The sequence below is a fragment of the Panthera uncia genome, chromosome E1 (genome assembly GCF_023721935.1).
Source record: "Panthera uncia isolate 11264 chromosome E1, Puncia_PCG_1.0, whole genome shotgun sequence".
Lineage (NCBI taxonomy): Eukaryota > Metazoa > Chordata > Mammalia > Carnivora > Felidae > Panthera > Panthera uncia.
Window position 1 is genome coordinate 30995944 of NC_064814.1, and position 25914 is coordinate 31021857.

General features: G+C 57.4%; 1 protein-coding gene across 2 annotated transcripts; it reads right to left on the bottom strand.

The window, feature by feature from the left end:
• Positions 1-5: 5 nt before the first annotated feature.
• Positions 6-20995, bottom strand: CUEDC1 (CUE domain containing 1). 2 transcript variants are annotated; one of them, XM_049636497.1, is made up of 10 exons: positions 20382-20995; positions 16093-16220; positions 11127-11253; positions 10205-10397; positions 8964-9068; positions 6554-6625; positions 5631-5724; positions 4873-4931; positions 3988-4058; positions 1789-1876 (listed from the first exon to the last, which is right to left on the bottom strand). In XM_049636497.1, the coding sequence occupies exons 1-9, from the start codon at positions 20718-20720 to the stop codon at positions 3991-3993; spliced, it is 1185 nt and encodes a 394-aa protein (XP_049492454.1). In that variant the 5' UTR covers positions 20721-20995; the 3' UTR covers positions 1789-1876; positions 3988-3990. The 2 variants fall into 2 exon arrangements, with proteins under 2 accessions (XP_049492453.1, XP_049492454.1); XM_049636496.1 differs by lacking the exon at positions 5631-5724 and having other exon boundaries at positions 6-1876.
• Between the last annotated feature and the right edge of the window lie 4919 nt (positions 20996-25914).

The following is a 25914-nucleotide window of genomic DNA, read 5'->3' on the forward strand; positions in this document are numbered from 1 at the left end:
GGTTAACTGAGGCAGGTGACCCTCGGGGGCAAGGCGGGGCTCCAGGGGCCAAACCCTGCCCAGGACAAGAAGAGAGGAGGAAGGGTCCAGCCCACACTGCCGGCCACATCAGAGCACCAAGAGAACACCAAGTCTTTATTACAGGAATTCCTATGAAACAGCTCCAAGAAAAAACCCACACATAGGAGAAAAAACAACTAACAAAGCAACACACACAGACGTGGGGCTGGGGCTTCCCCGCCATGCGCCGGGAGGGTCACGGCCACAGCCCAGAGGCCCCTTCTCTGCCCCCCGGGCCCAGGCTGTTCGGAGCTCGGGCTGGCGGCCCAGGGGCTCCTCGGGGGCCACAGGCGGGTCGCAGGGAGCAGCAGAGGGCGGGCGGCCCCGCGCCAGCGCCCTAGGCCCCGCGCGGGTGCCAAACTTGGGCTCCGCGGCGGCGCTGCGCGTCCCGATCCCCACCCCCACGTCCTCCGGGGGCCGCCTCTTCGGAGCGCGCCGGGAAAGCTGGGCCACCGAGTGCGCCCGGCCTCGGCGGAAGGAGGTGCGATCGCGCCCGCCAAGTCCTCACTATCTAGGGGCGACTTGCGGCCACCAGGGCCCCGCCGAGGCTTGGCTCCCACTTCCAACCTCCCCACCCCGCGCGGTTGGGCTGGGCTGGTTGGTTCTCCACTGCGGGGGCCGCGACGCCTCGTGCCTGCCCAGGCTCCCGGGTTCTCCGGAGAGGTCAGCGCGTTCCCGTCTCGAAGTCTGGCCGGAGAGACCGGGCCAGCCACCCTCCCACTGGCAGTGGTCGGTGCCCGGTAAGGCTCGTAGAACCGGAGTGTGCCTCCTCGGATCATTCACCTTCTTGTTCTAGGCAAGAGACGCCCAGCAAGCCCTTCTGCCCCAGGCGCCCCGCCCCCACCCAGGCTGGCAGCCTCATCCCTCACGCTCCTCAGTCCTGCACTTTCTCAAGGATCACTTCAGAACCTGCTGCTGCCCACCCTTAGTGACAGCAGGACTTCTGCTCAGGGCCCCCCCCCCCCCCGTGAACCGCGCCCCCCCCCCTCCCCCGCCTCCCCAGTTCCCATCCAGAATTGGTTTTTGTCTCCTGCCACAGTAAAGAATCCTCCTGCCTGGCCAGAGTCCTCCAGCTCCCTGGGGGCCACCCTCCCCGTCCCTCCTGGGGGCCCATGCAAACCCCAGGGGCAGCCGGAGGGGCGGTCAGTAGATACCTCTCTGCGGTGGCCCGTAACTACTCAGAGGGAGCCTGAGTGACTGCCCAGGGCTCTCCTACCCACGGATCTGTGCAGGGATGGTACCAAGGGTCAGCAGCCCTGGGGAAACGGCTGGGATGCAGGAAATCATGGGAATCAAGGGCCCAAGGTGCCCAGGAGGGAGCTGAGGATGGGAATGGGGGGGGGGGGTGTCGGGCAGTGTCTGCTGCCCAGAAGGAGAGATGGGGAAAGGAGAGAGGCAGGGGTTCTGCCTTCGGGCCTTCACCATCCTGCCCTCTTGGGCACCCCCACCTTTGCCTATTTTCCGGGATTTTTTTAAACAAGGTGGGTGGGGGGGTCAAGTTGATGGTGGTTCCTGCATTTCTGCTCATTGCCCATAGAACAGCCAGGCTACAAAAGGGGCCATGATTGGCTGCTGCCCCTAGGGGCCCCAGGTCCTTCCTCCAATCACAGCACAAAACTCCAAAGTTCTAAGTCCCGTGAAAGTGGCAGTGGCAGTGGCAGTGGCTGGGCTGGACTGGGGCCGGAGAATCAGGAGGCCTCAGTACTCAAGCACCATCTGTCCGGCTGCAGCTGGGCCCTTCAGCTGGAGGCCGGTTTTGCTCTCCAGCCGCCTCTGCCAGGTCAGATCTTGTCCGGTGAGGAGGAACTGCTGGCATCTGGTGGGGAAGAGAGATGGAAGAAGTGTTTCAATGGAGCCCAGGGGGTCTTTCCTTGTCAGTGGTTCCTGGAGAGACGGTTTGGGGCAGAAGATACCAAAGACAGGTGCCCTGTCCTTCCTCCGGGGACTCTATGCCAGCCTTGAAACTCTGCCTCGGGTCATGCCCTGCCCCCGCAAACCCAAACTCCTACAACAGTGAGAGCAGAGCCTCTGGCAGCTAGAGATAGAGTAGGGGGCTGGGGAAGCGGCTGGATAGGAAAGGCCGAGAGGTGGGGAAGGGGCCAGCCCATTCCGGGACGCAGCTGTAGCTCAGATAAGCTGGACCCAGGGGACCTGGAGGGGCAGAAAACTAAACTGGGATCAGAATTCAGCGGGCCACACACACCAGGCTGGGAGTTCGGAAGCCTGTACTCGCTCAAACAGCAAGAGGGAAATGGCAGGAGAGTGGTGTCCCGGAGATGGGGTGAGCAGAGCAGGGGCAGCGAAGAGACCAGCAAGCGTTAACCAGGCCGTGAGAGTTTGCCAGCGCGGGGCTGAAAGGGGTAGGGGAAATGAAATGGGGAAGTCAGGAGGAAGGTGTTGTTTGGCTGCCAGTGAGTTCATACCCAGGGCTGGAAAGACAATCCTGGGCACGGTGGGGATTCAGGGTGGATGTGGCAGACTGAGAGGGAGATTCAGGTTCTGGAGCCCACTGCACAGAAGTATTGCTGTTGCTGTAAATGAGCGTGGTGGACTGCCAGAGAGGAGTGAGAAGACTTGGAAGAGAGTCAAAGGTGGACCTCGGGGGAGAGCTGGGGCGGAGGGACCCAGAGGGCCATCAGGAGCAGGAAGCACACAGCAGAGAGGAAGAGAGGAAGGCGGCCCAGGAGCCCTGGGCCACAGAAGCAGGGTAGGGGGGCGGGGCATGGCACAAAGATACAGAACCGGAGAAGGACCTGGTCCTGCCGGTGACCTTCCTGGATCAACCTGGGGATGGTGGAGAGGAGGCCACTTTTTCACAAGTCGGGCAATGAAGGGAAACGATGAAATCTCTTGGCTTTTAAGATGAGGAGGAACAGGGTATAGACTTGAGGAAGACGCTGGAAAAGGAAAAGCTCGAAGACTTGGAGAGAGAAATAAATGATGGCAAGGTCCTGATGTGGGGGGTGGCTCTGGACCAGACACAGTTTCCCGGGGAGCAGTGGAAAGGAGACCGAATGGCAGCAGCGGTGGGGCTGTGGGGGCCCTTCCCCGGCTGGCCGTATTTGAGCATTCCGGACCAGTGGAAATCGTGGGTGCAGCTCCGTGCATGAGGAAAGACTGAGTGTGTCCACATCGTGGGGGGGTGTGACAGGCAGTCACCTTGAAGTGATGTGAAGGCCAGCTGGCCAATCTCCCTCCACTACAACTATCCTGAGGGAGGCAAGTATTTCTTCAGTCAAACAGGGTCATACCTGCCACACCGTCAGCTCAAGGAGCCTTGTAGGACAGCGGCTAGGGGAAGGAAGCATGGGCAGAGAGGGAGTTGGAACAGGGACAGGTTCCACTGAGCCCTGGAGGAGGTGTTGACATTCCCTGATCCACACCCCCACCCCCCCCCACCCCCCACTCCCCGCCAACCCCGGGGATGCACAGGTTAAGAGGAGGAAAAGCAGCCTGAGGGCCCAGGGCTGCAGCCAGAAACAGAGCTGCCTCCAGACAGGCTGTTTCTTCATCTGGTTTTGGCCGATCCTACACCACCCAACCCAAGCAGGCAGTGGGAGGGTTCCGTGTGCTCGGCCGTGGTGAGGCCATGTCACTTTTTCTTAAGTGGCCCTCCCACTGTGCAGTGTGTGTCCTGGACTGTCTTCTCAATTTGGCTGTAAACTCTCAAGGTCAAAGCTGACTTTCCCCCCCTTCTTCCCAGGATCTGGCACAGGCAGGTGTGATTACTCTGCTAGAAGGAAGGAAGGAAGGCAGGCCAAAGACGAGTTCCATGCAGAAGACCATGTCCCCTCTCACAACAAGGGAAGAAAACCAGGACCTGTGCCATCCAGTTGCCTGAGCCCAATGCCTCTGGAGCCCTGGGAAGACACCTCGAGGAGGGCATGGCAGGCCCGGTCTCTGGGCAGCTGTGACTCCAGGCCTTACCTCTTACTGTCCTTCCCGTAGGGCTTCCTCCATCTTGGGTGCGTCCTGACGCCTTCCCCGGAAGTCTTCATCTGAAAAGCAGAGGGAAGTTGTCTCAGCCTCCACCGTGCAGGGTGTCACGCAGGCACGTCCTCCAGGCCGGGCAAGGGAACTGACCCAACTCTCTCCATCCCCCTTGTTTGCTGGGGCACAAGCTGACTCTGGGGTGGGGTGGGGGCGGGGGGATACGTGGGTTTGGTGAGGGCACCAGGGCACAGTGTGGAGTTAGAATACCTAGCTGCTGGCCTGGCTGCATCACTGAGCTCTGAGACCCTGGACAAGTCCTTCCCTCAGCTTCCTCATCTGTAAAATGGGTGCGGAAGTTGCACCCTCCATATGGCCTCTAAGACCCCCCTGGCCCTTGCTTCTGGGTGTCTCCTGACCAAAGGGCCCCTCTGCTCTGAGGCCTAAGGATCAGGTTCAGCTATGGGCCTGCTAGCATCTAAGGCAGTGTCTTTTGGGAGGGACTGCATGCACGCTGAAAGGTGTCTGGGCCCAGAGACTAAAACTGCACAGCGCTTGGTTCTCAAGGGGAGGCCCCTCCACGTGAGTAGGCCTGCCTGCCCCCTCCCACCCCAGGGAAGACTCCCCAGAAACAGCACCTGACACTTTGTGCTCCAGGGAGAGATCTAGGTGGAGGTGCGGCCGGGGCTCCCTTCGGGGAGTGGAAGGGAGAGGCGACACGAACCAAGCAGGAGGACCCATTTCCTTGGGTCACCTGCCCACCTATCCATGATGTATCCCCCCCAGGTTGGGCCCACCCATGAAATAGCCGGGCCCTCCTCTTGGAGGATCACCCATCACAAGCAACTTAGAGCTCCAGCTTCCCTGCCCTCCTCGCCTCACCACAAGTGTGACCCTCCACGTCGTCCAGCAGATTAGCCGTTGACACCGCAGCTCCCAGCCTGCCAGGCCATTCAGGAAAACGTCTCAGGGGTGGGGGGCCCTGCCATCGTCCTCCAGTTGTACCGCCCCCTGCCCCTGGCTGGCTACCACCCACTGCGAGCCCAGGAGACTCCTCCCCTTCCAGCCTTCTCCCCCAGGGCTCCCCAAAGCCTCCTTTCCTTGGGGGGGGGAGACTTTCTCACCCAGCTCCCATCTCTGGGGTGGAGAAGGGGCTTCCTCCCTGCTCCCCACTGGCCGTTTCAGCTACTAGTAGCCTGGGTCCCATGTGACAAGCATGGGTGGGAGTCTAGGTTAAAATGTGGAAAACCCTATTTTTCCTCAAGGAACCACTGAAAGCGAGGAGGCAGGGGACAAAGAGGAAAGTGGGGAGGTAGCAAGAGCTACAGATCAATTCAACTCAGGAAATCAGGGAGAGGTTTGCTGGTTTCAGTGGAAGAACCAAGTTTTCTCCCAAGAGCAGATTAGCCCGGCCAGAAAGTGGAGCTCTCTCCTTGGGAGCCCACAGAAGGCAGCAGGAGACACTGGCCTGTCCCCAGGGCCGGTCACGGTGGTCCAGGCAGGGCGGTGGGCTGGCCTCGGGCGCGCGGAGGAGAGGGGTGGCCGCAGAGCCGGTCCCAGCCCCAGGGAGAGCGCAGCCCCGGCAGTCTGGCCAGGGGGTCGGCGCCCGCAGCCCCCCAGCGCCAGGCCGGAAAGGATACGACTGGTGCTTGGACAAGTGTTTCCTCTTTGACTTCCTCATCCTGGTCTTCTCGGAGAAGGCCCTGGCCAGCTCAAACAGCTTCCTCCGGGTGGCTGGGGCAGAGAGACCCGTGAGCGGAGAGCCGCAGCCGCGGGGCCATCCCGCCTTCCCTCCCCCGGGTGGGAGGGCGACAGGAACGCGGCGGCGGCGGCGGTGGCTGCAGCGGCGGGTGGCCGGGCATCCCCAAGCAGGGAGGCTGCCCTCCCGGCCCGGCCTGCAGGGGCAGCAAAGGCCACCGAGAGCAGGACCAGGCCCGGGCAGGCAGCCCGAGATCCGGGTATTCCTTCCCCACCTGTGACAGACACCGATGCGTCTTGGCTGTCTTTCCCGCCGCCGCCTCTCCCGCCCCCTTCACCACCTCCAGAGTCGGTTCTGGGATTTCCATGACTAATCCGAGATTTTCCCTGAAATGGAGCCTGGAAGGATGGCAGCCTCATTCACACGTGGTTGGGTGGTGGGGAGGGGAGGAGGGAGGTAGGTTCGTCCTGGCCACCAGGACTCTGCGGGGAGAGGTCACCGACCCCTCTGGCCTCCTGCCTGCAGACAGTGGGCTTAACACGGGCCTCCCCACTCATCAGGCCAAGTCCCCTCAAGCCACAAAGAACGTGAACTCTGAAACAGGGACGGGGTGGGGTGGGTGCAGCACATTATTATTTTTCTGCAGACAGCTGGCTCAAGAGGATTTAAAACTTAATTTGTATCCACACTCAGCCGCAGAGAGGGAAGCGAGGCAGGAAGGCTGAGGGAGCCAGCCTGCGATTAAAATGTCACTTTGGTTCACCCAGAGTCAGCTACCTTAAAAACACCCGTGCCTCCTTCCCTCCTATGAGGCCACAGCGCCTGTCTTAGAAGAGATGGGGAGGGGGCCTAGGCAGGACTCACATTTTCCCATGTGTTTTAACTTGTCCCTGAATAAGGCATCTTCAGACACAGCAGGATTGGCGTCACTGGTTCCTGGAAGGGGAAGACACCTCTGAGGTCCGGCTGCAGAGGGAGAGTAGCTGCCCAAGGCCCCGGGGCTGGGGGCCCAGGGGAAGCAGGTCAGGGCTGTCCCCATAGGACAGGGGACGGCCCCAACCCTTCCATTTGAGGAGAGAGGCAAAAATCAGGCTTCTTCCCTAACCAAGAGGGAGCTTTAAGAAAGGAGGACACTAGGGGCACCTGGGTGTCTCGGTAGGTTCAGCCTCCAACTTTGACTCAGATTATGATTTCACAGTTCCTAAGTTCGAGCCCCGTGTCAGGTCTGTGCTGACAGCTCAGAGCCTGGAGCCTGCTTCAGATTCTGTGTCTCCCTCTCTCTCTGCCCCTCTCCCGCTCATGTTCTGTCTCTCTTTCTAAAAAATAAATATAAGAAAAAAAAAAAAAGAAAAAGAAAGGAGGGGCGCCTAGGTGGCTCAGTCAGTTAAACAACCGACTTCGGCTCAGGTCATGATCTCGCGGTTCGTGAGTTTGAGCCCCGCGTCGGGCTCTGTGCTGACAGCTCAGAGCCTGGAGCCTGCTTTCGATTCTGTGTCTCCCTCTCTGTGCCCCCCACCCTGCTTGCACTCTCTCGCTCTCCTTCAAAAATAAATAAACATTAAAAAAATTTTTTTTAATAAAATAAAAAAAAAAAAGAAAGAAAGGAGGACACTAGGGGTTTGAGGAGGACTTCTTTATCTGCCAAGCCCTGCTTTGCTTTTTTGTGTAAAAGGCAAGACAGTGGTATGTCCTGTGTGAGTGGCTCACACACTCTTCCAACCGTCCACTGCTCTGACCAACTCCGTGTTCCGCAAAGCCATGCTGGTAGCTTGAAACCAGTATGGTGGGAGTGTTTACATCATGGAAGTCACAGACGCTAAGCACTGGGGCTGCCCCTGCACCCTGATCTGGCTGTTAGATACTCACCAGCACACAGAGGCTGGCCTGCAGCCCGACCCAGTGAGAGGGTTAATAAGGGAATGGAGACGAGGCGTGGGCACGGAGCAGACATTTGTCCGTGCAGATTCCCTTCTCCTTCCTGCCTGGGTCAGCAACTCCATTAAGTCCCTCCAGACATGGAGTTCCTGACTCCTTAGACAATGAGTAGGAATGAGAATAGGGCCAGTTCCCAAGTCAAAACCCAGTTGGCCACCTAGAGTCTCCCCGATCACTCAGCACCCACTTGCATCTCTCGCTGCCCTTCTAAAGCCCCTGCTCTCCACCCTGCAACTCGGCTAATCCCGAGTCACCTTGCCTGCTAAGTCCCCTGTGAGTCATTATGATCCATCCTAGCAGCCCTGGTGTGTCTAGTTAATTCAGGATCAAGGACAAGAGACTGTCGTTAAGACTACCAGATGCACATCTGGTGGGGCCTAAGCTCCAAGCCTGTTGCTTATGAATCAGTTCCACAGGATTTTCTTCCTCTGAGCTGGGATCAGCTGAGCTCCCATCCTCTGCTCTACCACCCCACTCCACGGCGTGATGTGAGGTGTGCTTTGGGCAAAAGCCGCTGCTGCTTCTTCCTCTGAGGTGGGCAGCCTACGTACGCAGGAAGGAACTGACTGGCTAGGGGTCCCGACGCACACACAGGGACACATGGGCAGGGTCCAGATGTCAAGTACGGAATCTAGGCCTCCTAGACCTCTCTGTTCCCATGTTCCCAGCTCCAGCCCGACGCTTCTTCGTGCATCCCAACAGCCTGCTGTCCCTTCCTGGCCCACCTCCAGCGGGTTAGGGCTCCTGGAGGGGCCTGCCCCTCTTTTGGGGCAGTTCTTGCTTCTTACCACCTTGTACATGAAACTCAAAGTTCTCTTCTTCCAACACTAGGGCAGGGCCTGGCTACGACGGGTATTCCCCCAGCGACTGAATGAATAAACCCTTCCCTGCCCTTCTCACCATGAGCATTTGCTATAATCAGTGTGTCCTCAGCTTTGCTGGTTGGTTCTACCCCTTTGGGGGATGTTTCTCCTGCATTCCCCAGGGCGGAGATCAAGCCTTAGAAGTCTTTGAGTCCTTCCTGAGCCCACCCACCACGGGACATATGTGATGTGGTATGTCCCCTTCTTGGCCATGCTCCAGGCACTTTCTGAGCTCAGCCAGCCTGTTAGCCAATCCCAGGGGGGGCTCCAGCAGCCACTGGATTGGTAAGAGTCCAGGCCTGCTAAGTGGAGGGCCATGTCGCTCACAGTTCTGACGCCACAGTGCGGTGGTGGGGTCAGAACCCTCCCCTCCAGCCTATTTCCTCACCCTACCTCTAAACTCCAAACACGCAAAGCACAGCTGGGGTGTGAGCCTCTATGCCCTCTGGGCCTCTCTCCTAGGAAGGCAAGGTTACCTGGGGCAGGAGAGGGAAAGCCAAAGTCATTTCCCACAGCCACGCTGTTGCTGCTGCTGCTGCTGCTGTTGGATTTGGATTTCTGGGACTCGTATTTCAAACGATCTGGAAAAGGACCACATTCCTGTCAGGACAGTTAGCTCTCTCCCAGGGGCACCCTGGGCTGAGACACAGGAGGTCGTTGGCGGCTAAGGCCCCAGATCTCACATGACACACACAAAATATGTGCACACACACGTCAACCGGCTCTCAAAGAACCAGCCGTACCATAGAAACTACTGCCCTGACAAGCACGTGGATGGAATGTTAGAACATCAGAATTAGAAGGACGCTGAGAGATCATGTAGTCCAACCCTTCATTTAAAAGGAAAGGCCCTGGGGCGCCGGGGTGGCTCAGTGGGCTAAGAGACTCTGGATTTCAGCTCAGGTCATGATCTCACGGTTCATGGGATACAGCCCCGCATCAGGCTCTACAGCTGACAGCATGGAGCCTGCTTGGGATTCTCTCTCTCCCCCTCTCTCTCTGCTCCTCCCCCACTTGTTCTCTCTCTCTCTCTCTCTCTCTCTCTCAAAATAAATAAACTTTAAAAAAATAAAGTAAAATAAAATAAAATAAAATGCCAGGCCCTGAGACCCCAGCACCTGTGCTGCAGGTCTGGAGCCAACCTTCTCTCTGCACACCTTACTGCTCCCCAACCACACACTGTCAGTCACACACACACACACACACACACACACACCACACACACACACACACACACACACACACCCTCACAAGACAGGCCTCCCACAGGCCTCTCACCGCACCCCACCACAGACACACTCCCACCCTGAAGGAGAAAGGCAGCCAGACTGGGAACTACAGTCCCCAGCCAGAGATAACCCAAACTGCCAAAACACTTGAGAGGCCCTGCTCTGATGTCCTCTGCTCAGAGAGCCCCTATGGACCCAGCTCCAGGCCACGGCCAGTGCCTGGCACAGGGGCAAAGAGAGGGCCTAAGAAGGCACATCCCTCTTGCTCTGAGTCCCAGGGGAGGGAGAAGAGTTGGCCACTGACCCGTGTCCCTGTTGGCAGAATCCCAGAATCCCGGGGGGGCTAACTTGGTGGGGGTCATGTATCAACAGGACAGAAGCCACCTTGGCCTCCAGCTCAGTGCCTCATCTGAGCCCCAAGGCTAAAGCCAACTCCAGCCCCCTTCCCCACCACAGAAGTGACCGTGGCACCACGCCCGGTGCACCACCTCTCTCCAGCGCCAGGAGGAAGTCCCGGTTGCGCTGCAGCTCCTTCATGAACTCCTCGTTCTGCAGGAAGAGCGCGATCCTCTCGTCCTCCAGGTACTGCTTCCAGCGGTTCTCCTGGTCCCGGGACCCGGGCCCAGCCACGGAGGGCAGGCCTCTCTCTCCGCTCGTGGGCTTGGAGCCCCCAGTGTTACCCTGACAGGGAGGCAAGCACACCGAATGGCTTCTCGCAAGGGCACGTGCCGCACAGACATCCACGCACATCTGGGTGCACACGTGCTCTTTCCCAGGAGCCTCCAGCCGCACCCTGGGGCCTGCACCTGCTACTGAGCTCTAAGGGTCAGCCAAAATCCAACTTAGCAGGCCAGAGGCCTCTCTGCGGGGAAAGTGGCTAGGTCTTAAAAACTATTTTTCCTCCCCCTTGGACCACCCCATCCCTCGTCAGTCCCGAGGAATCAGTCCTGAAAAGTGATCTGCAAACTGCTCAATAGCTTGGCTAGCTCCACATGGATTCCCAAACTCCCAACTCCCCCTGTCCTACCTGTCCCAGGGCGAGGCCCCCTTCTGCAGGGCCCCTCGGGCTGTGCCAACGTCAGGGGCAGAAGCTGCCCCTGGCCGTTTCCCACGGGAGGGAGGGAAGGTGCTCTGCCCTTCCACGGCCAGTTGCCCCCAGGCCCACCTCCCTCCAGCCTGAGCTGATGGCTGCAGCCACGGACTCCTCAGGGCTGTCACCTTTCCTGGGTGGAATAGGAAACCTGCAGGCCCAGACAGGAAATGAGGCTTTGGGCTCAGCGTTTTTTCCTTGCGAACCCAAGGCAACAGAAATAGCTCACCCGGGCTTAAACATCAGGAAGTGAAAACGGCTGGCACAAGCCGTGGGCAAGCGGAGGTGTGGCACAGGCAGCTAGGGGCTTCCCCCGTTACCTGAATGCTGTCCAGCTGCTGGGGCAGGATGCGGAGAAAGTCATCCGGGAGGTTGCCCAGCAGTGGTGGGTTCCAGTTACGATAGCGCCTCTGGCTCGAAGCAGGTCCGGAGCTCAGCACATCGATGCTGGAGGATGAGAGGGAACAATGAGGAGGGAACGGTCAGGCCCAAACACGGGGGTCCCGGCCCATGACACCGGGAAGCTGCTCAGAATGGTGTTTCTGCTCTGAAGCCTCCCAAGGCCTCCACTGCCTCCAGAACGAAGGCCGAGGGCTCCAGTTCATTTTCCCAATCAGGCCTCTGCTAACCTCAGTCTCTGGCCCCAGGGCCTAGCCTTCTCGTGCTCCAGACAGTCCCTGCTCTCCAGCCACCCTGTGCCCTCAAGATCTCTAGGCCTAGAGCACTCTGTGTTCACGGCGCTCAAGTTGCGTGTCATGGATTCACAGGTAGATGTTTACGAATGTCCTCTAAACACAGCGGCATTTCCCTAGCACCCAGGACAGTGTGCCCTCACGGCTGCTGAGAACAGGTGTGCTCCCAGTGACCAGACACATAAACCACCAAGCCCAGTCTGCCCGAATGTTGGTTTGCCGGGGTGGGGGGGGGGACATGGGGACGGCAGGATCCCTACAGAGTAGAGCAGATCCAGGCTCCAGTTCTGGCTCAGTCACAGCCAGCAGGACGGTCCTGGGCAAGACCTTGCTCCCCTCTGGGACTCAGCTTCCTCATGGAAAAACTGCCTCCCTGCCCAAGCATACAGGAGCCCCTCATGAGGCTCTGAGGCTATGTCTTGAACAGAGTTCTGAAAAGGCACATTGAAGGTGGGAATGGAAAGTTTCTTGTTCCAAGAGGTGCTCAGGAACGGCTCCTCATTCGCAAGGTGCCTGGCAGGAGGTCCGAGGGCCAAGGCAGAGGCCAACGGTGGAGGGGAAGGTGTGTGCAGGCAGAGAAGGGGGGCCATGGGCCCCCCCTGACCCCCAGCCTTCTGCCCTGCCATTCCGGGCCTGAGGGCAGCCTGGGGCCAGGCCAGGAGCTCCCCACAGCTCTTCGGCAGCCTGCAGCGTGGCAACCGCAGGACACGTGTTCTGCTGAATCAGGGAAATGACACACACAGAAGGCAGCGGGCTGGGGGTGGCGGCCACTCTCGCCTGGCTTTGATTTGTCTCCAGCTCCAGGAATCCCGCCCGCCCCCTCACTAGAGGGGAGCTTTTCCGGGCTGCCGCTGACTGTGGAAATAACTTCCTTTCCTTTTCTATTTTGGGCGGGTGGCCTGGCAGGACGAGGGGGGGTGCGGGGGCGGCAGCAGACGGGATAACAAGCTGCTAAGTGCGCGGTGGGAGCCAAGGAAACCAGCACGCTGTCCACCCTCTCGTGTACAGGTGAGGGACTGCTCCAGAAGAGCACACACCACCACCCGGGACTCTGAGTCCTAGGCGGATCTCTCTCCACATCACTCTGCCACCTGTCACTGTTGGAGGCTTCATTTCTCCCAAGGGCCCGAGGCAGAGGAGAGGATGTCTCTTGGGGACTCGCAGACCACCTGGGTTGGTCCCAGCACAGAGAATTCCTCTCCAGCACCTTACCCTAGGAAACAGGTACCCACCCCAACTCAACCACACCCAGAGCCACCCAGGCAAGGGCAGAGAGAGACTCCCAGAATTGCATTGGGACCCCTCTGGCCATTAGTTACTGAGACCAAGAGGCGAGGGGGGACAGGAGCCAGAGGCCCCCTCCTCAGCCCCATTTCCCTGACTGCTGGGCCCGTGGTCCCAAGGAAGGACGTGCCCAGTCCCTCCCCAGCCCTTGCCCTGGCACCAGCAGAGATGAGGTCAGCCACAGCTGCGAGAGCCAGGGTGGGGGCCTGAGCCCAGGCAACTCCATTGTGGTCGGAAAGGAATGTCAGAAATGAGCTGAGAGGCAAATAAAAAACTTCTAAGGCTGTAATTTCAATGGAAAAACAGCAGGTGGCCAGTGCGGAGGGGTGCCTTTGGGTTTGAGAGACCTCTTTCATCCCTCAGATAGAGGGAAGGGCAAGCTGGGGGAGGGGAAGGAGAGAGAAGGCTGGGAGGCTCTCCTGGCCCCTAGACCCCAAAACTAAAACCTCACACCCATCAGACCCGCAGGTTTACCCAGGGAACATCACACTCGAGGAAGATTTCAGACATAAACCTCCCAGGCAGGAATTTTGGTAAACACTGGACACTGAGGCCCAGATGGATCCAGGCCCTGTCCAGGGACACACAGATGGGGCCAGTGAAATCTGGGCCTAGGGGTCCTGACTTTCCGGGCACTTACCCCTCGGATCACCCTGCCTCTCTGTGTCTGAGCAAGGCAAGCTCCCAAACCCTGCCGCCCTGGCTGCAGTCCCTCAGGGACCTCCTGCTATTCCTCCCCCAAACCCCTTCCTGGCAGCCAGACGGAGATTGTTAAAACACTAACCTGATCCTGTCACTCTCCAGCTTAAACCTGCTGGCTGCAGGATAAGGCCAAAGCTCCTCAGAGGACCCAGAGGCTCCCCATGACCTCCAGCCTTCAAGGCCATTCCACATTTCCCGGAGTTCCCCGGACTCCTGAAGCTCCTGGATGGTTCCCCCTTTCCTGCCTCCTGGCTTTTGCACATGCTGCTTCCATTGCCTGAAATGCCCTCCTGTCCTCTACCTCTCCAGGACACAGCTCAGACATGAGTTCCTCTAGGCAGGCTTTCTTGCCCCAGCCCCGTACCTCCCCCAGACTCCGATCTCCTTGGGGGTCAAGGCAATGCTATATTCATCCCAGCGTCACACACATGGTTCAGCACCTGCATGTTGCAGGTGACTCAATAAATGCTGGAAATGAATGTTCTACGCCTGGAGATGGCCTAGGGGCATATCTGGGCTATCCTGGGACAAAGGGGCACACGCTCAGAGCCTGGCCCCGCTTCTTCTGAACACTGGCCCCTGAGAGAAGCCTCACCACTGGTCTCAGTGTTCCACATTAGAGCTCAGAGGCCAGTGGTACAGCCAGGGATGGGAGGGAGCAGGAAACCACAGATAGTAGGTCTGATTCACGCCTGGGACTGCTAAGTGCTCCACGCACGGTATCTCTTTTAGTCCTTACAGCAGTGCCGAGGCCGGGATTAGTAGTCCCACTTCACATGTGAGGGGAGCAAAGCTCAGAGAGGTTAGGTAGTGAGCCAAAGCCCACACAGCAGAAGCACCTAAAGTATCAGAAGTTGGGCAGCTGAAAGACAGGGGTGGGAGAGCACTTTCCTTTTTTCTGACTGCACGACTCAAGTTCTCTTCCCTGTATCCTTCCCAGGCCTAGCGAAGCCTTCATTTCCAGGTCTCAGGGCTCTGGAGCCTTGGTCTAGTGCTGAGGTCATCCTGCCCCCAACAGTGGCTTCAATCACTGAGCTGCACCGCCCCTGCCCGCAGCCCTACTGCACCCACAGCAGCTGAACACCCAGCCAAAGGAGAGGAAGAAGGATGTGGCCGGGGTCCCCCTGGGTTCACGCTGGGATCCCATCTCTTATGGCCTCAGTTTTCGCTTCTGAAAAACAGGCAGAACCACTTTGCCTGACAGAAACTGCACCTTTTGCGAAAGCATCTCGGCATATTTTTAAAAAAGAAAGAAAAGTTGAAGGAAAACTATTTAGCCCTGGGTTCCATGACCTGTGCCAGGCTGCCAGTCCTGCCGAGGCCTCACCCAGACCAACCCACTTACTCCCTGCCTCTCCCCCACCCCACACTGCAGCCTCCTGGTACCCCCTGCAATCAAGGAAGGACCCAGCTCTGCTCCTGCCCCTGACTCAAAACATTGTCCCCTCTGCCCTGTAAACTTCTAGGCCTCCATCAGCTCCTCTGAGCTGCAACCGCAGAGAATGTTCTCATAAAGGGAGGCAACAGACAGCAGCAAGGACATTGGTTGTGGACTCAGAACCAAATCAAAGCTCAGCTCTGTAGTCTTGAGCAAGTTACGAAACCTCTCTTAGGCTTCGCTTCCTCCCCTGTGAAATGAGGATGACAGTGCCTGCCTCCTAAGCGGCGAACGTACAAAGCCTCACCGGTTTCCAGCACTTAGTAAACGGTAGCTGCTGTTACTCTCCATGGGGGTGTGACAGAGTTCACTACTGCCATCTGAGGCTCCCAAGATCCCCAGAATAAACGATCCACTGGAAAAGTCCCCTGTCCCATCATGTGTCCCCACTCCTCAGCACCCCCGCCCTGAGCCATTCTAAGGAAATGAAACTCCCGGACACAGAGGCACCTGGGCTCCACCCAGCAGCCCCCCTACAGACAAGAGGCACAGAAAAACAAGCCCCCGAGAGACCGTGGGACCCCTCTGGCAACGAGCTTCCGGTTAAACTTCGAAATTACAGAGTCCCTCACCTGCCAGAAGTCTCCAAGGACCCAGCAGTCCATTCCTCGGTCTCCAATTACCAGACTATCCCAGAAAAAGACTTAACTTGCTCCCATTGCCTGAAAATCCCCACAACATGCCTAGGCCAGGGATAGCCAATAGATCTCCATTCCATCAGTCACTGAGGACTCTGGGAGTGCTGTGTTGGAGAGGATTCTGAAGCTCTGTCTCAACGGAGCAGGAAAGAGCACAGTGATCAATTAGTAATGTTTGCCGACGGCTCAGGAGGGGAAGCGTCAGTACATGTTTCTCCCACGTGCATCAGCCTTGACTGTAAGATCCCAGAGAGCAGGGCTGAGCCTTATTTAACATCGTGTCCCCAGTCACCTTCAGCACAGCACTTGGCCTAGAGGATGAATTTAGTGAATATTTGCTCTTTCGATCCTTACGGCATGAAAGCTCTCCTTGGTATCTAGCTAAAATGTCTCTTGCTGCTGTAGAAGCCTGTTCTTGGTGGAATGATATACTGAGGGGTCCAGCCAAGTTTCCCACTGTGTTTGTTTCTCAAGCCCAACCCCTGATCCCTTGCCCCACCGCCCTGAGCCCGGAGAGGAGATGGATTCTCACCGGGGAGGTGGGGTGGGGGGAGCCAGCGGGTAAGGCCTGTCGAACATGTGCATGTGGTAGGCTGGCGGGGAGTATACAGGCGGGGGTTCTTCATCGGAGCTATCAGGTTCCAAAGTCCTCTCCAAGATCTATATCAGACACAATAAAAAAAAAAAAATGTTAACAATCCTTCCCTGAATTTACATAACATTCAGACAAAATCACAAGTGTGGGCAAGGATGCATAGTAAGGGAACGCTGTGCTGCTGGTGGGGGTGTAAAGGGACACGGCCGCCACTCTGCTAAACTGTTTGGGCTTCTGTAAAGCTAAATGCATGGCCGCCTCTGACCCTACAGTTCCAACATACTCAATGGGCATGAAAGCACACGTCCCCGAAAGAATGTTCAGAGCATTACCCACCCAAGCAAGCTTTAAAAACAGGCGAAACAAATCACAGTGCTAGAAGTCAGAGCAATATGACCTCTGCAGGGGGTGGAGAAGGCTGCGAAGACACCCGGATTCCGGGCTCTGCTGATGTTTCTTGACCCGAGTGCTGGGGAAACTTCATCAAGCCACACGGCCACATGTACCCTTCGGTATGTGTGTTCCTTCTGATAAGTAACTTTAACGTCATTCATGCTCTCAGACTGCCTCTACCTCAATTAGCTCACCTTAACCTCAAACGACTTGGCAAGGTACGATAAGGATTGTTACTCCCATTTTACAGATAAGGAACTTGAGACCCAGGTTGACTAAGTGACATGGCAAAGCCATGTGTTCTTTTCAGAACTGAGTTTTCAACTTGGACATGGCGTCCACAGCAAAGACCTGTCTGTCAGGCACAACACCTACACACCCTGGTTGGATTCTCGGGGGGGACAGTGGCAAGGGGAGAGACCCAGGTCTCAGGGAGACCTGAGAGACCCAGAATGTCTCTCCCCCCTGGACGCCTCTCTTCATCCAGAAGCCAGAAAGAAGGGCAGGGAAAAGCCAAGGGCTGGGCCAGACCCAGGGCTCCTGTACCATGGACTGACCTAGATCCTTCCCCAGAGATCCACAGGGGAGTCCGGGGCAGGAGGTGACCATCAACCAGGAGATCCCAGGTCAAACCAACCCCAGCTGACCTACACCTTAGCTTCCCGTCCTCTGCTCCCCACTTCTGTTCCCATCTCCTCCAAGACCAAGGAACATGGGAAGGGCTCAGAGGCTGTCAATGGGCCTGAGGCCCCAGGCCCTGCCTTTTAGCCCCGAGTGAGTTTGCAGAAGCCACGCTAACCTGTTTCTGCGAGCTGAGGCGGGGCCAGGCTGCACTACCCCCTCTCTGCCCTGAGCCCACCCATGCCCAGGCGCCCAGGGTCTTGCAGGGACACCCTGGCAGGTGAGTGAGCACACACACGAGTGCATACACACTCACACACGCACTGCCACACTTCGTGCATGCACAGCCAGCCCGACCCAAGGAGGCCTCCCGCCCTGGAATGCACTAACGTTCTTTCCTTTGAGGCGGAAAGTATTTAAACAGATGCTTTTGCAGAAAAAGAAGAATGTAGCTGCTTTGTGGGCCGCTGCTCTGCTTACCCCAAATTTCCACAAGAAGCAAAAAGAGAGAGAGAGAACACTGCAAGCTCCAGTCCAGTTCACTGGGGAGCCCCTGGTGCCTGGCACAGGACAGGGGCTCAGCAACTACCAGGTGCCCCCAGAGAACGTGTTGCTCCTGACCCCCAGCCCGTTCTTCAGACCCTGCTGCTCTGAGGGCCAGGGTTCCAGACCGGGGCCTTGAGGCCAGCTTCTCCCTCAGTGGCTGGCCGACCTGGCCCACTGAGGCTGGTGTGAAGGAGATGGGGGAGGAGGGGAGAGCTGGGAAGGAAGTCTTCCCAGAAGGAAGCTGTTTGGGGTTTCCTAAACTGTGGCCTGCAGTGGCCGGCCTCCAGACTCAGGGAGAGCAGGCCTTGGGGGCTGCACCAGGAGGCCCCCTCCCCTGCTAGCCGCTCCGTTCCTCAGCACAGCCTCCTGGGGCCGCAAGAACCAGACGTTCATCAGAGGCTCCTGGAGCAGAATGAGGAAACGCCAAGGAGGCAGGCAGTGGGCCAGGCATGCTCCAGAAAGGCTGATCCCGAGTCTCCAGGGAGAGTAACCCCAGCCATGTTTCTGGCCTCCCTCTGCCGCTCTCCCTGCAACCCCACCAGCCACAATGAGGTTGTTCTTCTGGCTCTAAAGGTGCTGAAGTTTTCGGCTCTGTGGCCTCTTGGCTTGACTCCGTGTGGGTGACAGATGCTTGCCAGGTGCTCTCGGGGCTGGGGGCTGGGCCATTTGTCTGACAGGAGATATGTTTCTGTAGCAAGGATCCCCCTCGGGCAGCCCACCATCCACCAGTCAGCCATTATTGTCATTCCAGCTGCTGCTCATAAATTTTCTGAAGCACTTTCCGCTGGCTCAGGAACTGCCTGCCGACGGGCCAGGCAGAGGTCCAAAGGTGGGGGCTTGGGGACACAGCCAAGGCGGGGTGCTGAGAAGGGGCTCAATTTGGAAAGCAAGGGTCTCAGAAAAACAGAAGCTCACACAGTACAGGCCTAACTAGGGGATGGTGAAGCCCCACAAAGGTTCACAGCCCTGTGGGTGCCATGGACAAAGGAGGAAAGATTATTCTCCCCTACCTGCCAGACTGCAGGATAAATGAGACTGTGGAAGGGGTCAAAGTATGCAAAATACTTTCCTTCCTGCTCACACTTAAAGGATGTATTTGCAAACACACACCCACACCTACACACATACGCACACACGCACACCCCTCCTTTCTACAAAGACCATCTGGGTTTTCTAAGACTCCTTCCACTGGCTAATCCAGGCAGGTCAAAGAGTGGTCTCCTCACGAAAGAGACTAAAGAAAGCTGTGCAAAGACAGCAGCAACATTTATTCACTCAACAAACATTCCTTGGGTGCCTGCTTTGTGCCAGGATCGTGCTGGGTGTTGCAGGTGACACGGGCGTGAGTCAGATGCCACTGCCCACAGAGCTTCTCCCCTGCCTGGAGACAGAAATCCCAGGCAGCACCCACTAAGGGAGGGCAGGTGGGCATCTCCCTGCAGGGCTGTGTTGACGGAAAGTGGGTGCCTGCAGGGCTGTGTTGACATTGAGATGGAGTCTGAGGCCAGAGCCGGGTCTAGGTTTTCTCTGTGAAAGAGGGTAATAATAATGCCACCTCACAAAGCGTATGAGGGCTGGAAGGACCGATACATCTAAAACATGTAGGGTGGTGCCTGGCACAGGCTGGGACTCCATGAAGAGCGGAGTTAAATCCCACCTGCTCAGTCTTGCCCATGGCCACACGTCCCAGATGTCCCTGCAGGTGGTGACCTGTGTGCCCCTTCTGCACCCAGCACTGCAGGTCCTGCGGAGACTGAGGGGCCAAACATTTACTGGACTCTTGGATGCGGCCGGCTGGGCCCTGATGCAGCAGGGTGGCCCTTTCTCCCCCAGTGACCTCCCTGAGGAAGGAGGGAACCGCTCGGGCACTGCTTACTCCCGCCTCCGGCATGGCTTGGCCAGAGGAAGTTAGTAAGTCTGAGGTCACTCCTCTTCCACGGCTCCCTGTGCTCTAAGGATACAGCCATGCTCACTCTCAACCACTAGGCCTCCTCAAGCTGCCAGTCTCTGCTCATTCCAGGGTCCTGACAGATGGTCCCATGGCCAGCTCCCTAGTGACTCGTGCTCTGTTTCACCTCTTAACCTTTGCACGAGTGGTTCCCTCTGCCTGCACATCCTTTCCCTTGCTCCGTACTCTTTCTTCGGGCCTCAGCTTAGCCCTCCCTTCTCTGGGAAGCCACCCTGGAAGCCTCTCCTGCTTCCATTTCTCCCATCATAGCATTTACCACTGGAGGCTGTCATTGCCTGATTCTTGTGAGCTCTGTGCAGGCCGAAACTTGGTCTGACGTGGCCAAGGTGGACACCCCAGAGGTTCAAAAGGAGCCTTTCTAGAAAAATACAGGCTAGAGGGCCCCAGCCTGGAATTGCGTTTCAGTATGTTGGGGTAGGGCCCAAGTGTCTGCATTTTTAACAAGCTCCTCGATTCTGATGACCCCTGAGTTGGCTCCAGTACAGTGCGTGGCACACCACTGAGTAGGTGTTCAATGTTTGTTGAATGACTGCATGATTTCTGCCCATAAAAGGCCACTGGCTGACTTGGGTATGGTATTCCTAGGAGAAACCCGCTACCGGCGAGTTAGAACTCATCCAGGGGAAACAACCCAAGTCCTCTGTGAGGTTCAAACAGCGCTGGAGCTCCAGGCGAATGATCGGGGCCGCGCCCCTACCTCCGGGGGGATGCTGTCCTCCGAGTCGGAGCTGTCCTCGTAGACGCTGCCGCCACCGCCCTCCAGGTTCATCTGCAGCAGCTGGTCGATGGTGGCGTCCACGGCGCCGCTGTTGGCGCGCAGCACGCACTCGATGATGTCGTAATCCATGTTGGGAAACATGGTCTTGAAGTCGTCCATGGCCTGGTTGAACTCGAGGCGGCGCACCTGGCGGGCGGGCCGGCTGTTGTTGAGCTCCTGCGAGGCGGGCGCGCCGCCCCCGGCCCCGCGCGCCCCGGCGGAGCCGCCGCCCCCGCCGCCCCCGCCGCCGCTGCTGCTCCGGCGGAACAGGCTGGTCATTTTGCCGAGCCGCTGGGGGAAAATGTTGGCGGCCGGCGCCGAGCTCCTGCCCCCGGGTCCCTGCGCCGTGGCCGCTCGCTCGGCGGGCTCGGGAGGCTCCTTCCCGTGGCTCCCGCTCCCCTAGGCGGCCGGGGCGCGCGGGGTCCCCGGGTCAGGAGGCTAGGGCGCGGGGCCACCGGCGGCCCTCGGGGAGCGGCCCTCGCGGGGCGGCGGCATCCGGGCTGGGCGGCTGGTCATCCACACCCCCGGGGCATCCTGGAGCCGGCTCCACCGACGGTCCCACCTGAAACCGAGGGAGGAGGAGTCAGGAGCTGAATGGCAAGGGAACGGGGGTTGGGGGGGTGGGGGGGGTGCTCCTGCCTCGCCCGCGGGAGAACCACTTCTTTGTGCTTTCTCTCCAGCTGCAATAATTAAACAGCCACAGTTCTGTACTGACGCAGGATTGCCACCTGTTAGCCACGGCTTACTCTGGGCCAGGCACCATGGGTTCTGCGTGGGTCGACGCAGGACACCACTGTGAGGTAGGCCCTAGCATCCCCATTTCGCAGGTAGGAAAACTGAGGCATAGATGCTGAGGAAGTGGAGTTAGGATTTGAACCCAGGACTGTGGCTGCTGGTTTCAATCACTGCTCCTACTGCCAAGGAGCCCTGAGGACCTGAGGGCAGGAGGGGCCTGTACAGGTCCCATCCTGACCCTCAGGTCTCCGACCCACCCAGTCTCTGCTTCTCACATCAGGGTCCCAACTTGATCCCAACACCATGGCCTCCAATTTGTGGAGAGTGCCATCATATCTGCGACAGAAAACTGTCCTGCCCACTCACCACCAAGCGTGTAAATCACTGCGAAGGTCACAGTTTTGTTAGTGCAGTCAACTGAGAGGTGAGTACATCTAAAAACATCAAATTCTGAACTTCTCATGCTTACCCCAAGATTCACAGTAATTTTGTTAGTTGTAGAAAAGTGGCAGCTTTATTTCAAGGGACCGTTCCATCAAAGGGTATTTCCTAAGTTTGATGAAACAGGTGCAAACCTGTTTTCCCTTTTCTAGGACTTGGGATCATAATCGTTAACAGCTGACACTGAAACGTGCGTGTGAGCAAATCGACATGATGATCTTCCTTGCCATGATTCCAACAGTCAAACAGCTGATGGTATAGGAAAGACAAGAGCAGAGGAGCGTGGAAAGTGCAACAGATGGGCTCTCACTCCCTCTGGGGTCAGAAGAGCCAGCACTACTACGGATTCCCTCTCTCCCCTTAGGACAGTCTCCGCACAGGTCAAATGAGGCTGCATATTGTTCCCCAGTGCCACCATGCTGAGATTCTAACCTACTAGAAAGATCTGCATCCTGAGAGGCATGTGGAAATTGTCCAGGGCTCCTGTTCTGGGGCCTGTCGGGTGGGCGTCTGCCCAGTCCAGAGAAGTGAGCTGTATTCAAGAACGGAAAACTAGAAGCACTTTGGCCCCATGCAACCTCTGGACACAGATGTTACAGAACTATAATCCCTCCCAGCTTCCGGAACACACCTGTGAACACTCTGGTGTATCTACATCTAGATACTTCCTTTATGCATCTACTCCCATATGTATGAATTTTTCTTCCTGAAATGTGATCAAACCATAAATTCTCTGCAACTTGTTTTTTCCGCTTAGTAATGTATTGTAGTCATCTTCTCATGTCAGAACATAGAGATCTACTGCATCATTTTTAATGCCTGAGTAGTATTCTGTTGACTGGGTAAAGCACGATTTACCATCCAACTTGTTACACGCCCTCTCTTCCCAAATGAGCAACTCACGTTCCAGAGAGGCTAGAGCCATTTCACAAGGAGAAACGGAGGGGTGACCTCAAATGATCAGTCCAGGAACTGTTATGAACATGAGCACAGGAAGGTCGCCAAGTACAACATGGCCTCCCACAGCCGGCTTTAGACACCCCAACCCCCCACGTCCACACCTCCCACCAACCCCGCCACATCGGGAGGTGAGGATGCTGGTCTGACTTTGCCAGAACGCTTTCCAGGGCGAGGCACTACCCCGAGCTCTGGAAACCTGCGCTGAGGCCTCTAACAAGGACCTCAGGGACACGGGGCCCAGGAGGCCAGTGCCCAGGGCCGCCATCTGCTGTCCTGGTGTCATCACACATTCGAGTCAGTGCGTTGTGTGAACACCCTCTGGAGTAAAGCCACCTTCTCCCCTGCCCTGCAAGTAATTTACTAAGACAGAGACTTGGTTCTCACTTAGCCAAGGGGAGACCCTTAGAGATGGAAGCCAGGACCTGATCCACCCCTGGTGGAGGAGGAGGGAAAATGATGGGGTCCACATTTCCCCCTTAGCGGCCATCCGGACCGGCCCCTCGGGGTGTGACTGTCGGGAAGTTCCCTCACCCCCACCGTTTACAGGAAGTGCAGTGGCTCAGACCCAGGCTGCAATCCCTGCTCTGCCACTCCCCAGCTGTGGGACCTCCCAGGAGTGTCCTCTCCTCTCGGTGCCCAATGACCTCACCCGTACTTATGGGGCTTCAGTGAGAATTAAACCAGAGAGCCAGCAGTCGGGACACTGGCTGAACTACTACCCAGGGTTGGGCGGGGGGCGGGGGGTGGGGCGTCCTTCAGCCCTTGGAAGGAGTACTGATCCGCGAAGCCCCGGGGGAAGCCTGGCTGGCCTGGGCGGCTGGAGACACCGCAGGTCAAGCAGCCTCCTCTTCCATTTACCCCAGGTGAAAAGCCTGGAAAAACAGCATTTTTCTGTGTGTGCCCCAATATGTGATGGATGACAACTCTGGGCCAGCCCCACAGCGTGCTCCACATTGCAGATGAAGAGACTGACGCCCAAGACTTGTCAGAATTGCCCATGTGGCCGGCAGTGGCAAAGCCTAGACTCTTCCATCAAAGGTCATTCTATGAGGAGAAAGTGGCTCAGAAACGCTAATGGGAAGTGTGAGGGAACAGAGGTCGTTGTTCAGAAACACCATTTCCACAGGACTCTGCCGGAATGCACAGATCCAAAAGCCAAGTTGCCTATAATCGGCACCAGGTGGGGCCGTGCATGCCCCTCCCCCCTTCTGACAGGACCATCCCTTGCTAAGCTCAAGTGCAAACCGTGAGGCCAGGGCTGAGGTGGACTAGCACCACTGGGAGCAGGGAGAAGGACTGTCCTAGGGGTCAGGGTCATCTGTGCCAGGCTGCCTTTTGCAATGAGCACAGCTCAAATGAAAAGCAATTTAAAACACATGGAAGAGGGGCACCCGGGTGGCTCAGTCGTTTGAGTGTCCCGCTCCATTTGGCTCGGGTCATGATCTCACAGTTGTCAGGATTGAGTCCTGCATTGGGCTCTGCACTGACAGCTGGAGCCTGCTTAGGATTCGCTCTCTTCCTCTCTCTCTCTCTGCCCCTCCCCAACTCACTCTCTCAAAATCAAACTTTTTAAAAAATTTTTTAAAAACCACATGAAAGAATTAAGGCAGGTGACTTAGGTTTACAGCCCTGTGCCAGACACTTTCACATTTAATCTTTATTACAACTCCAGAGATAGACACTCTTGTCTCCATTTCGTAGCTGTGGAAACCAGTTCAGAGAAGTTAGGTAACTTGCACAAAGTCACGCAGCCAGTACGTAGAGAGGCCAGATTTAGGAACCCACCTCCTAAGAGCCCAAAATGCCAAGTCAGGCTTGAAGGGCTAGGAGCCAAGGAGGTTCAGAAATGCAACCGTGTGTGGCCCAGGCTCAGGAGACAGGGCCCGGCCTGGCTGACATTCCAGCAGAGGAAATGTGACCTAGACAGCACTGGGGGAGGGAAGGGGAAAGGGTGTCTGTTGGCTCAGCCCCAGAGCTGGCTCTGTGACCTTGGGGAAACCACTTGACCTCTCTGAACCCCAGCTGCGGGGCTCTGGCAGGGCAACAGAGGGAGATAACCCCTGACCCACTTCTGAAAAAGGAAGTGAATGAAACCCGTTGAGCCTGTTGGAGGTCTTGGTCTTGGAGGCCAACTCTAAGGCTCTCCTGAACTCTGGGCTGTGTGTGACCTAGGCACTGGGAAGCAGAAATCCCATACCTGTCCTCCCCCAGGTCCCAGGGAGCCAGGCCTTCCACTTCCCCATAAAGGAATCTGGGACTGGGGGGAGGGGGGCAGCAGCCTGCCAATCCTCACTCCAAGCGTGAGGAGACAGCCAAGGCCTGAGTCACTCCTGGCCTGGCGCAGGGAGGTGGGCAGGCTGCCGGCAAGCTCGCCGCCTGACCTTGCCCAAGGTCATCCCAGCCCGTCTCCCGCAGCACCAGATAGGGTCCACCTGGGAGACTTGAGCGCCTAGGAGCCAGAGTCCTGGGCTTCCATTCTCACTGGGCCTAGTAAGGCCGTGTGACTTGGAGAAATCATTTCACTTCTCTGAACCTCAGCTTCCTCATTTGTAAAACTTGGGAGAATATGCCCTGGAGGGGGTGCTCTGATGGAACTTACACGGGTGCCTGGAGCCAGGAAGCACCCAAGAAGACAGGTTGGTGTGGCCTCAGGCACAGGTCTTGGCCCTTTGCCTTGGCTACACTTGTGGCTTGAACAATGTAATCCAGTCCCATGACTTTAAATACATACCATCTACATGCTGAATACCGGCTCCCAAATTTCTCTTGCCCTGAGGCCTCCTGGGAATATGCCCTTCAACTCTACACTTGCACATCTGACCTGCTGCCTCCACTTGGATGTCCAGTAGCAGCTCCGACAGAATGGGTCATCTGAGTTTGACTCCCTGGTTCCTTCCAAGCCCAGCCTGCTCCCCCCACCTTCCCCGTCTCTGTTAACCGCAACTCCACAGGGCTCAGGCCAAAAGCTTGAGCATCTCGAGTGCTCGAATTCTTACATCCCACACCCAGTCCCAGCAAATCCAATCTTCCCTAGCTTCAAAACCCGGCATCTGGCCACGCCCCACCACCTCCACTGCTACCACCCCTGCCTGCCTCTGTGTCCCCCATTGCCTTTCCGCAGACAACTCACCACGGTGGTCATGCCATTCCTCTGCTCCACCCCCCACAATGGCTCCTCATGTCCTCAGAACACAACCTAGAGCCTTACCGTGGTCCACCAGGCCCCACACTGTCCTGCCTGTGCCACCTGCCCTCACTGTCAAACCTCACTCTGTCCCCTCCCCTCACTCGCTCTGGGCATCCTGGATCCTGGCTCGTCACCCTGCAAGCCACACGC